Source organism: Lepidothrix coronata, unplaced genomic scaffold (assembly GCF_001604755.1).
Source record: "Lepidothrix coronata isolate B3197 unplaced genomic scaffold, Lepidothrix_coronata-1.0 Scaffold28, whole genome shotgun sequence".
NCBI lineage: Eukaryota > Metazoa > Chordata > Aves > Passeriformes > Pipridae > Lepidothrix > Lepidothrix coronata.
In genome coordinates this window covers 1,418,504-1,432,309 of record NW_016690208.1, presented here as the reverse complement: position 1 = coordinate 1,432,309, position 13,806 = coordinate 1,418,504, and the positions used below count along the sequence as shown (strand labels likewise).

At 47.0% G+C, this 13,806-nt stretch overlaps 1 protein-coding gene across 16 annotated transcripts in view; it reads left to right on the top strand.

Annotated features, from left to right (window-relative positions):
• The first annotated feature begins 137 nt into the window (after positions 1-137).
• The window catches only part of DNM1 (dynamin 1), a 66,761-nt gene continuing 53,092 nt past the window's right edge, over positions 138-13,806 (top strand). For 15 of the 16 annotated variants that reach the window (XR_001873998.1, XR_001873999.1, XM_017810085.1 and 12 more), the window contains exon 1: positions 139-404. Coding sequence is in view for 14 of the 16 variants with exons in the window: in XM_017810085.1 (XP_017665574.1) it covers positions 244-404 (161 nt within the window). In the remaining 2 variants the exon portion in view is untranslated. Of the gene's footprint in view, positions 405-13,806 lie in introns of all 16 variants that reach the window. The other variant, XM_017810087.1, reaches the window with a different exon arrangement.

Below are 13,806 nucleotides of genomic sequence, written 5' to 3'. Positions count from 1 at the left end.
CCCCTCAGCCGCCGGACTACAACTCCCGGGGTGCACCGCGGCGCCGGCGCCTTTAACGCCCCCTGGCGGCGGCGCGGGGCGCTCTGCAGGCGCGGCGGGCGGGCTGAGGCGAGCGGAGCCCGGGCGGCGTCGAGCGGGGCGAGGGGCGCGGGCTGGAGCCGCTGCCCGCCCGCCCCACAGCCGGGGAGCGCCGCGGGAAGGGGTAGCTCGAGCTCGCCCCGAGCGAGGAGCAGCGCCGCAGCCATGGGGAACCGCGGGATGGAGGATCTCATCCCGCTGGTCAACCGGCTGCAGGACGCGTTCGCCGCCATCGGGCAGAACGCCAACCTCGACCTGCCGCAGATCGCCGTGGTGGGGGGGCAGAGCGCGGGCAAGAGCTCCGTGCTGGAAAATTTCGTCGGGAGGTGAGTGCGGGGATGGGGGGGTGGTGGTGGTGGTGGTCCCCCGGGGGGGCGCGGGCAGAGCTGCCGCATGGACAGCGCGGTGCGGGCACGGCGCGGCTCGGGGGCTCCGAGCGCGGTGCGGGGGCAGCGCCGCGGGGTCCGCGGGCACAGCGCGGTGCGGGGCCCGCGGGCAGAGCCGCCGCGGGGACAGCGCGGGGTCCGCGGGCACGGCGCGGTGTGGGCACGGCGCGGTGCGGGCACAGCACGGCTCGGCGGCTCCGAGCGCGGTGCGGGGACAGCGCTCCCTGCGCTCGGAGCTGCCCGGCCGGTGCGTGTGCGGTGCGCGGGCAGCGCCGCAGGATGCCCGGGCGCTGCGGTGCAGGGGCTCGCAGAGGCGGGGAAGGGAGGGAGGGAGGGAGGGCTCCCCGCCCGGGGGATTCCGCAGCGGGGTCCCCGCCTCTGCCGCACCTTGGCGGCCGGTGCGGGCCCCCCCGTGCCCCCGGCTGTTACATAACGGAGGGGCCGAAGTGCCCGTGGGGGACCAGCCGCGTCCATCCCCTGCTCCGTGCGGGGCCGCGGGGCTCAGGGATGGATGTTGTCGCTGCTGTGGGGGGAGTGTGATGCGGAGGGTGTTTAAGTTTAATCTGCTCCGTCCCCCTCCCCCAGCCCAGGCTCGCTGTCCTCCATAGCGGATGCCATGTCAGGAGCTGCGGGGAGGCTATAGGAAGGACGGAGTTAGAGCTCTCCTGTATGCTCAAATCCCCGGGTGCTACCATTTTGTGACAGGCAATATACTGATGCTTTCCCTTCATGTGACCTTCGCATTCATCATCTGCAACTTGAGTAAATTGCAGACCGGGCCGGCTGGTTATCTGCTCCAGCGCAGACACACAACACCTGGGGAGGGGGGGGTTCCTCAGCCTGTTCCTGGCTTGGTAATTAATTGTATTAAGTGATACACAGGTTTTAGTTATCAAGGTCGTTTATTTTGTGCTATGAGGAGCATGCAGGTTGCTGGTGACTTGCCTTAAAAGCGGCGACTGCTGTGGTACCTGGTCAGATGCTTGTGTGGGTTCTTCTCTTTCAGCAAACTGCGTTTGTGACAACATCTATTGGATCTCGTTCCCCCACCCCCACTTTTTCTTTTAAGCTGTTTGCTGCTGGATGGCTTATAAAGCTTTTTGACTGTCAGAAAGGTTTGTGATATGGGTTAATTGCTTGTTTAGCTGCAAGTAGCCCCAAATTCTGGATCTGTGCAAGGGTATCCTTGAGCAGGGTGTGCTGTCTGTACTGGGAAGAAGGCACAGGGATTGTATCTGGTACAATGAAAGCATAGTCAAAACAAGAGGTTTTTTTCTTAGCTATAGACTAAAGGAGTTTTTTTGTAAAATTCAAAGAGTTTGGGATCCTTTCTAGATAACTTTGAAGAGTCCATGCAATGTATACCCCAGGGATGCTGGGATCATGCCAAGGGAAGGACATGGCAGAAACACATTTTGCTGAGCCTCAGGTCATAGTCCAGGATCCACTTGTTTGTCCATAGACACAGGAAGAAAATAACAATTCCTGTCACCCAAATGAAAAACTTGCTGGGCTGTAGCTTTCTAAGAAGAAGGGGAAAATGGATCTCCTGAAATCTGTGAGCAGAACGGGTTCACCTGTTGGCTCTGCTGTTTTCATGCTTTCTAAGTACTGGCAGCCTAACTCTGTAAATCTTTTTAGAGGATCTGTGCAGGCAGTGCTGCAGTGGTGTCATAGATAATGTGTGGCTGTAGGGTCAGAGGAGGGTTTGTCGAAGGACAGTCAATGTTTTTGGGGTACTCTGCCCCTCTCCTTTAGACTGAGCACACAAGGGGGTATATTAGTCCTTGGTGTGTCTCTACTGGCACCAATTTAGAACTGGGGATTTTATCTGCCCGGTGGAAAATAAACGAATCAAAGTGTTTTCTGTCTCGTTCTGATGACTCCTGTCCCTGGAGAACTTGTGACCTCACTGTGTCCCATCAGCTGTCTCTCTAGCAGCAAGTTATAATGCTGTGGCTTTTAGAAAATGAAATAATGAAAGGTCCCCTGAGCAGAAGCTGAGACCTGTCTGCAGAAAAGCATTTAGAGGAAATAATTGGAGGGGAAATGGAAAATATGTCAGAGTGAAGAGGTCTTTCTCCATTTGATACCCTTGAGTGCTGGCTAGTTTAGAGACTGGTAACTTGAGACCTCTTACCACAGAATGTATGTGTATATGCTGCAAACCCCAGTCCTGTTAAAATAATGTTGGGGCCCTGCCTTAATGTGGAGTCTTTTCTTTTTGTGTGGGTATTGGAAACCATGATAAGAAGCTATGGAAATAGTACCCAGAGTAAGCATGGCTCTTCAGTGTAATTGTGATAGGGGCTGTCTTTTGTCTGAATAGGCATAAGAAGAAATTGTGTGTAGACCTACTGTGTACAAATACAATCATTGCTGTAGTGTGGACATGACATATGTCACTGCTGCAGCTTGATACCAGGATGGTGGTGCAGCTATTGCTCAGCAGCTGCTGCTGCACAGTGAATGTGAGTGCTGATGAGTTTCTCTCTGAGTGGATGGAAATCTCTGCAAGAACAAATGCTGATGTGGTTGGTGCTGGCTGATGTGGACACTTCAGCAGAGGGGCTGGAGGCCCTGCCAGGGCCGGTTTCCCTGCTCTTGACTTGTGAGACTCCTTTCAAATTGTCACCAAGCCATGTTCCCCTAACAGGGGACACTTGCCCCCTGCCAGAGCTGTGCTGTGGCAATGCAGAGCTTCAGTCTAGGGCTGCTGTGGGCACCTTGCAGTAGCAATGAGTTCCACACTTGCTGGAAACCTCGAAGCAGAGAGGAGCGATACTGACTGCCGTCAATATTTAGTTGCACATCTTACCAAACATATTTTTTTTCCTCCTGAATGTGATGGCTTACTAGCTGCTGCTAATTGCTCTTTCAGTGACACTTTACTCTGCTGTTAACAGATTATCCAACAGTGCAGAGCTTGTATTTATAATACCAGATGTCAGTGTGGCTGCTATGTGTGCTCTTGCTGCTGGAGACTCAGCATGGTGACTAGGATACAGGATGATGGTGTTAAAATCATTGAAGAGACGAGAGAAGCCACGTAGAAGCCAGACAGGTGACACATCTCTTCGTAGACTGGTTTATCCTGGGCCCCAGAACTGAAAGGAAGGTTAATCGGGTCAGCTCCAGGCATTTCCTGTTGGTGTGGTTATAGGCTTGTAGGATAACTCGGGTTGGAAGGGACCTCAGGGATCATTTAGTCTATTCTTAAGGTGTTACTTCTCTGCTGCCACCTTTTTTAAATAAGAAGGTCTTGGAGCAGGCACCAATACCAGCAAAATTGGTCTGATGAAAAGAACAAAGCATGTGGTATGTGCTAATTTGACTTGAGAGCCCGAAGGACCAATAAGGGGGATGTATAAGACAGCCCACGAAGCTGTTTGTATAATCATCCATGTTCATGCCACTCTTATTTTGCCATGTGAAAATAACAAATGTGTTTTCTTTAAATCCTGTGATCTCAGAGCACTGTTACACAAATCTTTGAATTTGTGGGAGTATTACTGTTATCTGTACTTTACAAACAGGAAAACTGAAAGCACTGGGCTGTGTTCAGATGGTTCCCTGTATGTCTGTGCCCTGTGGTGGTGGTGTCTGATCCAAGGCAGGGTGCTGGGACAGCTGCCTGGCTCTTTGTGGAGAAAACGAGGCACCTCTGACTTCTCTAGAACAGATGGTTTAAGGGGGCTGCTGAGGAGGCAGTGACTAAGGGCTGGGAACAGTAGGTGGAAGGACTTGAGTGGAGATAAAACCATCTTGTTTATGATCAAGGAACCCAATCAAAAAGTTGTGGGAAGTGAATCGGTGTTTACTTGACCCCAGACCTGAGCTGGTGACTGGTACCCTGAAAGCATCCTCTCCTGGGAGCTTTTACACCCCAGATAGGGGCCCTTAGCAGTCTGCCACCAGGCTCAGATGGTCTGTGCTGAATTAGCTGATGTTTGTATGTTGTCTGAAAGGAACTGGAGGCAGGCATGGACCTAAACTCATCTGTGTTGGGCTAACCTTGCCTTTCGTAGAACACTGAAATTTCCACATGGATAAAAGAGCAGGGAATATGCAGCATTGCAACGCCTGTGGCAGTGGAAAGGCTAAATGCCAATTAAGCACAGCACTTGTGCTGCAGTAATTGCCTTGACAAAATCAGGCACGGGCCAGCAGTGATGTCCCATACTGAGGATGCAAAGCTAGATCCTGAGGCCACGGGATTTAGTTTGGCTTCAGGTGCAACTTTGAGGAGCAACTTAATCTCTTCATATCTCAACCTTCCCCAGCCATTTAGAGATACTTACAACCCCAAGATATGATGAGAGAATGCCTTCCTTTGATAACACATACTTTGCTTTGTTATGGGAGGCTTCTCCAGCAAAAAACTTCCAGAGGCCAACAGCAGCATTTAGCAACTACCTAGAAGTGAAAGATCCTAAAGGGATGCATAGAGAGATGCAGATACTTGGCGTGTTCCTGCAGGAAAACTGTTTTGTCAATGATCTTTGTGCTTTTAGGTTGCTCATGCTGCTTCTGCAGTATGTGGTTTGTGAACTTGAATGCTGAGAACTGAGTGGTTAAAACTTGTAAAAATCATAGCTGTGTTATGTATAGAGTGTGGATGTCTGCTGTGCTGGGTAGTGCTGAGCATCATTGCACTACTTCAGCAGCAGATTTAAATTTAAACACAAAGGTACACTCACTATGTTGCTCTGCTCTGGACATGAAAGGAGTTCTTAAATATGATTCTTCTAATTTTTTTTGTACTGTGATTTGAGATGTGTTTACATGCCCAGGTGCTGGCAGAGAGATTAATTGCAAGTCATGGACCCTTAATTGTTGTATGATAAATACATCTGTGAGCCAACCAAATCCTGTGGTGTATTAGCAGGTTAAAGGCATAAGCACTGCTTGGGAACTGACTTATTTAGGATTGCAGTGGATGGTGCAAGCGCCAGAAGTAGGATTCTGCTGTATAGAGAAATAAATCATGGTCAAATAAGTCCTTCACATGGCAGCAAGACTTTGGTCTCCAATGAAGGAAATACCTATTTTCATCTTAGATTAAATGGGGAAGGAAGAAAATGTGCAGCACTGGGGGGAAATGGGTAATGTGTTATAGCAGACCTCAAGAAAAAATAATTTCACTTAAGAGAAATCTGTACAGCTCTGTGCAAACACTTGTGGGGGGAGGAATGCTAGAAGGAGATACATAATTAAGTTAAATTATAACATAACATGGATGGCTGTAAGGGAAAAACCCATGAATCTCAGTGTTTGCAGATTAGCATCAGTGTCTGCCTGTGTTTGTTCTCTGTTGACTTGCTTTAATGCTATAGGGGTTGGCTCAGATAAATACAAGTCTAATATTTTTTTTCTACTTCCTGCAGCAGTTACAGGTTCTCTGCAGATCTTGCTGTCTGTATTCTTCAGCTTAACTCTTTAGTGATGATCTCATGCTTCTGGTAACTGCCCACCAGCCTTGTATTCTCTAGGAAAAGAGATCCTTATGGCATGTCTCAGATCATATCAGAATTTACCCAGGGAAAGGAAACCAGCTGTATCTCCAGTTGGGAAGCTGATGCTCAGTGCTGTGCAAGTTGGTGTTTGCCTGAACCTACTGGAGTGTGAAAATGACAGGTGGCCTTGTCATTGCTGGAATTTGTCACCTGAGAGCTGACAGATCAGGGATGCCGCCTCTGCTTGTGTAAACTCTTCCTGGTTACCCTGATAATCCTCAAGTTGAGAGTCTTAGAGCATCCGGAGTTCTGATTAGTCCTTACTGTACATTGAGATAAAGTAAGTGTTGTGGAATTTGTTGTGTGTTTGCTCAGTAAACGGTGTGCTGTGATACTGGGCTGTAAAGCGTGTACAGAACCAGTGGGGAGAGAAATCAGAAGTTCCTACAAGCATTCCTCTGTGCTGAACTGTCAGCTGTTACTGCTTTTCAAAACTTGACATGCTTATCACACAGTCAAAAAACCCTAAATAAACCCAGGCAAAGCAGAGTTGAGCTTCTGTTTTTAAAGAGTACAGATTGTTTTCAGAAGCCATTCAGTGTCTGAGTGGGAATGCCAAGCCAAGTCCTTGAACCTGATTTCTCCAGATGCTCCCAGCAGGTAGAACCCAGCTAGACTTAAACAGAAGTGGGAGTCTGTCTGAGACTGCTCCTGTCTGAGGCAGCTTCTGAAAATGTTGTTCTAAGGCAGGAAGCTGATCCCCTTCCTGCTCTGGTGAATTCCTGAATGTCCCAGCTCTGTACTTCAGGTTTGAGTCTGTACAAGTGTGAGTAAAAGCCCTCCTGAGTAAGGATTTCTTGGCATCTTTAAGATGGACCTTTTTGAGGAGAAATGGAAGAAGTTGACAACTTAGCCTAAGTTAATCAAGACAACAGTTCTTGCTGTGTTCCAGCTATTGGGGTGAAACTTATTATGATGCCTTGAGCAGCGAATTTATTAGACAAGAACAAACCCATGTGTGCTCCACCCATGCGAGCCAGCACTCAGATTTTTGTTTCAGGCAGTGCATTTGAGTGGCAAAACCAGAAGACTTACTGAAGGGGTGGCAGGCAGTCATTTAGAAGCATATGGTGCTCAGCCTATGTGCCCAGTGTAAAATTGGTTTTGAGGTGGCGTCTGTGGAAGGAAATTTACTGATAAATATGCAGGGTAAACCTACTTCTTTAATAGCCACTGAAAAAAAAAAACCACCCAAAAAGCTTTGGGTGTAATACTTTTTCCTTCTTGGACTCACAGATCTGTAACCATATGAGTCAGAGTACTGCTAGTTGGGAGGAGAGCTAAAACTAAATCTGGTCCAAAGGAAAAAAAAAAAAAAATCTAGTCATGCATGGTGGGAAAATAGCTCACTAGTGGGACAGTTCCTCATTCCACATGAAATTTTCTTTTGCTGGTCTCAGACCTGGTTTTGCACATCCTAATAGAGAGTGGAGGCTCAAGGTAAGAGAATATTGTCTCTAATTACAGGCAGATGGACGTGTTCAGCCTTGAGTGAAGTTAAATTCTTAGTGACTAATTCTTATACCTTTTTCTCCTTCCTTAAAGGAGAGGCTCTTGGTGTCTATCATGTATGTCATGTAGGTGTATGTTATTAATGGACACTTGAAATAAGACTAGAAAAAGTTGATCATAAAGTACTAAACTGTTTTTCTTAGAAATAATGGAAAACTCCCCCTGTATGAGCCCTTGGAAAGACCTGCCTTCTCTCCAGAAGTGTTGTGCCAAGAGCTTTAGCCGCTCATGCAGGTTGGTTTGTTCAGTGTTGTTGGTTACTTAGGTCTGCTCTGCAGAGGCTGGGTCTGGTGCAGCTACTTTTGGCTGCTGGCATAGGTCAGGTACTGGATTTGAGGAGTCAGGGTATTCTTAGAAAGCACTGGGAGATGAGAGGCTGCCCTAGATGAGCTGGTAGCACTTGAGTTTTTGAGCATGGTCTTTCAGAGCAGAGTTGGGTGGCACAGGAGGAATGAGCTCAGGGTTTTGTCCCTACTGACTTTTAGCACTTGGATGGTCTGGTCAGACTGCAAGCAGGACTGGTTCTGAAAGCTCCAAAAAGCTATTTCTCTTTATTTACATTTATCTGTGATCCTTTTGAAGCACACATCATGCTTATTTTGGGATAACTTGATGGAGTTTAGTCATAAGAACTGGATGTCTTGCTCAGGACTATCTACTATAAATACTGGGGTAGCTGTGAAGAGAGAGGGCTGAGAACATTTCAGTGTTCACTCAGCAACAGGCAAGACTGCATCAAAACACTGCAACAGGAGGACACAATTTAATATTAGATATTTAAACAATTATTCCAGGTGACTCATTGATACTTTGTCCTTAGGTCCAGCTTTGTTTTCAGAGTCCTATTAGTAAATATTTTAATAACAGTTGAATATAAAGTAGCTCAATAGTTTTCTAAAGCTATTTTATATAGATGGGCAGGCAGGATAATTAAGTTGCTGATGTTTGCTTCCTTCGTGACCTTCAGGCTTATCACAGCTCCGAGCCTGGTGCTGACTACAGTAGATAACTCCTTTCTTTCCTTCAAGACACTGGACAGGAAGAACGAGCCCTGAGTCTGAAATCTAACAGCGTCTCTCTTTTCTCCAGAGCATCTGACATGGCAAGTTTTGGCAGACCCAGCCATGACCAAATGGAAGCGAGATGGTCCCTGGTTAGCAGCTTCTTGCAATGCAGCATAACGTGCTCTTGGAAGCTTCTTGGAAGCAGGCGTTATGCAAGCTCCTCAAGCTGTGTCTCGCTGACTGGGAGCAAACTTGCCAGCTCCTGCCATTTTTCTGCAAGTCTTGTGACTTGTGTGGCTTTTCTTAGAGCCCTGGCCACAGCAACTGAGCAAACAGAAGAGCAGTGTAGCTTATTTATTGAAAACAGCAATTTCTAACGTGGTGGTTTGAGGGTCCTTTTTTTTTTTCTTTAAATGATGCTGTTTCCCTAAGTGCTCCTGGAGACAAGTATAAAGAATCCCAGAACTTCTGAGACCTGCACTGTCATCTCTTCCCTTCCTGAAAATCAGGGCTTAGTCCCAAAACTATAAGCTCTGCTAAAATACTTGTGTTGCAGTCGCAATGAACAATAAATTATACAAAATGAGGTTTGGAATAAACCCAGTGCCTCACTTGTGACGGAAATGGGAATTGAACTCGAGTCTCTAGGGCTGAAAATAATATTTTAATAATGTATTGCCTCACCAGTCCCCTTTAACTCTCCCTTTCCTGTTTCTTATGGCTTTAGGTTGCGTTGTTGCAGTGGTGTGGAAGGGTGAAGAGTTAACACAACAGACATGGGAACTGCTGGGCTCTGACTGTCATTTTGTGGCTGGGAAACACTCCTCCTGCAAGAATGGCCAGTGTAGTATATGGGATGTCTGAGAGAGGACACAGCCAATATTAAACTGATACTGCTGTGGATTTTGGCTGCAGAGCCAGGCAGTGTTGCTGTAATGCTGTATAAAAGCCGAGCATAAACTGCAGCTGTATTTCAGAGTAGTTTTTCAGATGCATTTAGACCCTTTCTCATGGTATCAATAGGCAGAAGTCTACAGAGATGCTGAGCAGTTGATTCTCGACATCTGCAAATGTTTTCACAGCAGAGCTAACTTACCCTGGAGAGCACTAGGAAAAACTATTATTTTTGCCTCTTTTTTTTTTTTTTTCCTTCTTCTTGAGAATGGAGATCCAGGGATGGGGGAGGCCATGCTGAATTTCTTAAAACAAGGAAAGAGGTATCTAAAAGCAAAAATCTGAAGTCTTTGTTCAGTTCCTCCTCTTTGCTTTCCTGCCACTCTTGCATGTGTTAAGACAGAGCAAGTTACGTAGGATCTGACTCAGGGCTCTGACAAATTAACAGCCTGTTTCAGCTCTGAGAGCTCTTCCTCATCCAAGTACTTACAGACTTCTACAAAGAGAGGCTTATAATGAAAATAACTGTCCATTTGCCACCTGTCTTCCAGCACAGGAACAATTCTCTGCCAGCAGGGGAATATACCTGATGACCTGTTAGTTCAGAATTAAACCAATAAACAACAAAGCTCTAACCCTCACAGGATTTATGGTGATATTTAGCCTCACTGACTTGTTTATGATTTACCCTGAGCTTACACTGCTCTGGGTCAGGATGGGACCCCTTGATTCTAATGCACATGGTTGGTTTTCTCTCTTTCTGGCTGCTGTGATCTCTCGTGTAATCTCTGGCTATTTCTTAAGCTGATTGTGCTTTTACTTTTAATAGAAGCTCCTCTATGAATAGCTGGGAGTTGCCTGAGCACGGTGGTGGCCTTGAGAGGAGATGTGTCGCAGTGGGGTTATAGCTGGGGGTGAGGAGGAGGTTGGTACATCCCGAAATGCAGAATATACCCTCAGGGATTGGTGCATGACATGTGTCACTGCAGAGCTGATGCTGCAGCTCCAGCACTGAAACTCAGGTCACCTCCTCTACATCACACAGCTCTCAGCAGAGATCCCAGCAATTTACTTCTTCCCTCTGGGCTGTGCTACTTTGATTTGTTCCTGTTCTTAAACATTACTCTATTTATGCTTGTTCATTTCATACAAGTTGTGTTTGTTATTTGGGACCTGCAAACTACCAGGCACCCTAAACTCATCTTAGAGAAAGGGTCCATTTCCTGAATGAATTTGTATAGACCATTGAAAGAATGATATTAAAAGAATACTTAAGTGCAAAAGAACAAGTGAGGCGTTGCATTGGCACTTGATATTTTGCTATCTTCTTTTTGGACTAAGTTGAACTCACACTGGACACCTGGATGGGCAAAAGCAAATGTCTTAGAAATCAGTGTATTGGTTTAAACAAGCGGAAGGGAGATACCAGGGGGAAGAATTTAGTTAAACCCTTTAGTTTTGGAAAACAAGGAGAGGAATGGAAGACTGTAAGGCTGTGATCTGTTTGTCCAGGTGACTATGCCACAACTTTGCTATGGGTTCAGAATGCCCACTGATAAGGCAACACCAGTTTTGACCTTCCTATTTTTTGTTTTTTTTTTATTTAAGCTCAGCCTTTTTGTCACCTCCTATGGTCACTGTCCAAACTTGAACAGAGAAAACTTCTGGGACATAAGAAGTGCTGTTTCACCAGTTGCTCAAAAGGACTTTGGAACCAGCCAGGAGGTGAAAAGCTCATCTCTTCTGAGACTATTGATCCAACTTTCATTCTGGTGTAGCCTGAAACAGAGGTGTCTTGTGTGGTTTTTGAAGTAGAGTTTAGTGCCTCTGACTTTGCCAACATCTCTAGTGCAGAGCAGTCAGTCTGCTGGATCTTCTTCAAGGGCTTAGGAGGCAGAGCCTCTGCACCACGTTGCCAGCCAGGGTGATCCTAATTATATCTGGAACTGCAGAGGTGCAGTTCATAGCAAGGAGCCTGGCACTGTTCCTGCATACTTCTCCAGAGGTGTAAATTGGCATCTTGAATTCCCTCTGCAAGACAACCATGTACTGTGGACAGTTTGGTCAGGGTGCCCAAGTGTGGCATAACTCTGTTGCCCCACGGAATTCTGTCCTTCCTGCCTGGCCTGTTGGAAAGGAAGCAGCCTTCCTCCCCATCCACAACACACTCTGTCTCTTACCACTACCTGAGATAAACCATCAGGGTCCATGCATTCAACTTTATAAATCCACCACCCATGTGTAGCCACTAATAAGCACATCGTGGTTTGAGGTACCCTCCTTCCTCATGCAGCTTCCGTTTGGGTTTGTATCTGTGGGCTCATCAAAATGACTTTGCCTTTTCCAAGGAACTCTTTCAGCTGTATGTACCCTTGGTACCTTTCAGGCTCTGGGCAGACTGTCTCCTTTTTGAGCACACGGTGCTGCCTGGGAGTGGAGGAAGTGTCATCCTGCTGTGATGAAATGTGCCTTGAGCTACATTTGTTCTTCTCTTGGGTCTTGCAGCAAATACCAGGACTCCAGAGGTGGTGGAGTTCTGAAATGAAATCTAAGATGATACTTAGCACAAGTATTTGGTATCTTTGAGTCTGCCATTTTACCTGGTTTCCTTCTCTGCAGGAGAGAAGGACAAAAAGGGGGATAAACCCCTTTTTATCCAGAGTCTCCACATGATGGGCAGCACAAATATTAGTTACTGCTGCACAGTCTAGTGGTGTCCCTGAACACAGAGGAGCCTTTCCTGCTGGGCAGCCTTTAGTCTGGACTCAGCTGCAGCTTGGCTCCAGAGAGCTCGGGCAGATTAAGACACTGGTGGTGGGAAATAGCAAGGTCAGCCTGCTGCTCATCGGCCTTAGCATCCATTAATCCCGGGGCGTTACTGTGGCTGTGCTTTCCCATCAACCATTCCTGTCCCAGAGTTTTAGTGTACAGCTTGTCCTTTTGTTTTCTCCCAGCTCAAGTTGCAGGTGCTGAACAGGTCATGCTTTTCAAGGCTGCAGCGCTGCTGTTATGGCAAAGCCAGGGTTTGTCAGTAGGTTTGTTTGTGCCAAAGCAGAGAAGTGTTGCTGCAGTGTTATGACAGATCAGTGCAGCTTGAGAAGGAGACAAGCAAAGATGCTTGGTCATGGATTTACCTTTATGGCCTTAAAGAAACCTGTCTTTCTTTGCTTCTGCCATCAGGACTGGACTATTTGATGCTCTGGGGTGTTGCTGATGCCTGGTATTGTCTTCTTTGAGACTGGAAATTGCTGGGAGATTCTGGAGATAAAATTTACTTTTTTTTTTTTTTTTTTTTTTTTTTGCTAGGGTGTATATAATTTGGAGGAAAGCTTGCTCTCATGTTGTGATGGTGAAAATTCAGCAAGGCAGGCAGAAAGGTCTGGTTTACAGCTTCTGGGGTGGAGAATACATCATGCAGTGCAATATTTCTAGTGTTATGGTTATTTTTTTTTTACATGAGTGAAACCAGCCTTGTTTCCGTCCTCCTGGGATTTTAATTCTTGAAATCAAAACTGCATTTTCCACAAATGTGTAATCCTTACTGCCACATCCATTCAGGATACACCAGGCTGCTCATTCCCTTGAGTTCCTGATATTGTCATGCAGAATCAGTCCTGTGTTATTCTTTACCTCGAATATCCCAAGGCAGCAAGCGAGATCCAGGACTTCATTTTCTATTACTCAGAGGATCCCAGAGGAAGCTGCACAGCAGCAGTGCTGCAGTTTTCTGCTCTCTCCAGACTCTCCTTCCCCGGATCTGCAGCCTGGAGTCAATGCGGCATTTGCTATAACGGGCAGTGACTTTTTGAGATCAGGCAACGCACTGTCGGCTGTACCACTCTCTAAATAACCCCCCACGGTAAAATGCAGAGCTCCAGACAAGAAAATCCCTTTATAGTTTTTATTACTTGCAAAACCACAAAGAATCAATTGGCTCAGGAGTGCACGTGAGGTGCTGGAGCGCCCTGTTTTGATTTCCCATCGGTGTTCCACGTCCTCACGTACTCTGGGCCGACCCATCTGCGTGAAGAGAGCAGGGAGGGAGCCGGCGGATAAGTCAACCCTCAAAATGGAGGAGGGGAAGAATATTCCTGATTAATTCTCTCCCAGCAGAGATGAACTGAAGCAAATGGCATTTTGGATGAGATGGTCGGGTTTGTGTGCTGGGAGTACCTCTTGTTCCTCCTGCAAACTCTTGACCTATAGCTGTAGACACTTGCTTAAAACCTCTCAGCCACAGCAGCTTGGGGCTGCTGCCCAGCAGTGAGGGATGCAGGAGCTGTGTGGGCATCAAACTGATTTGTTTCTATGGAAACAGTAGATTTCACCATGTTTTAGGGAAGTAGGAGGGGAATTATCCCTCTGGGCCTGGTTCTGGCGCTCAGATTGGATTGGCTGCTGCACAGCAATTGTAGA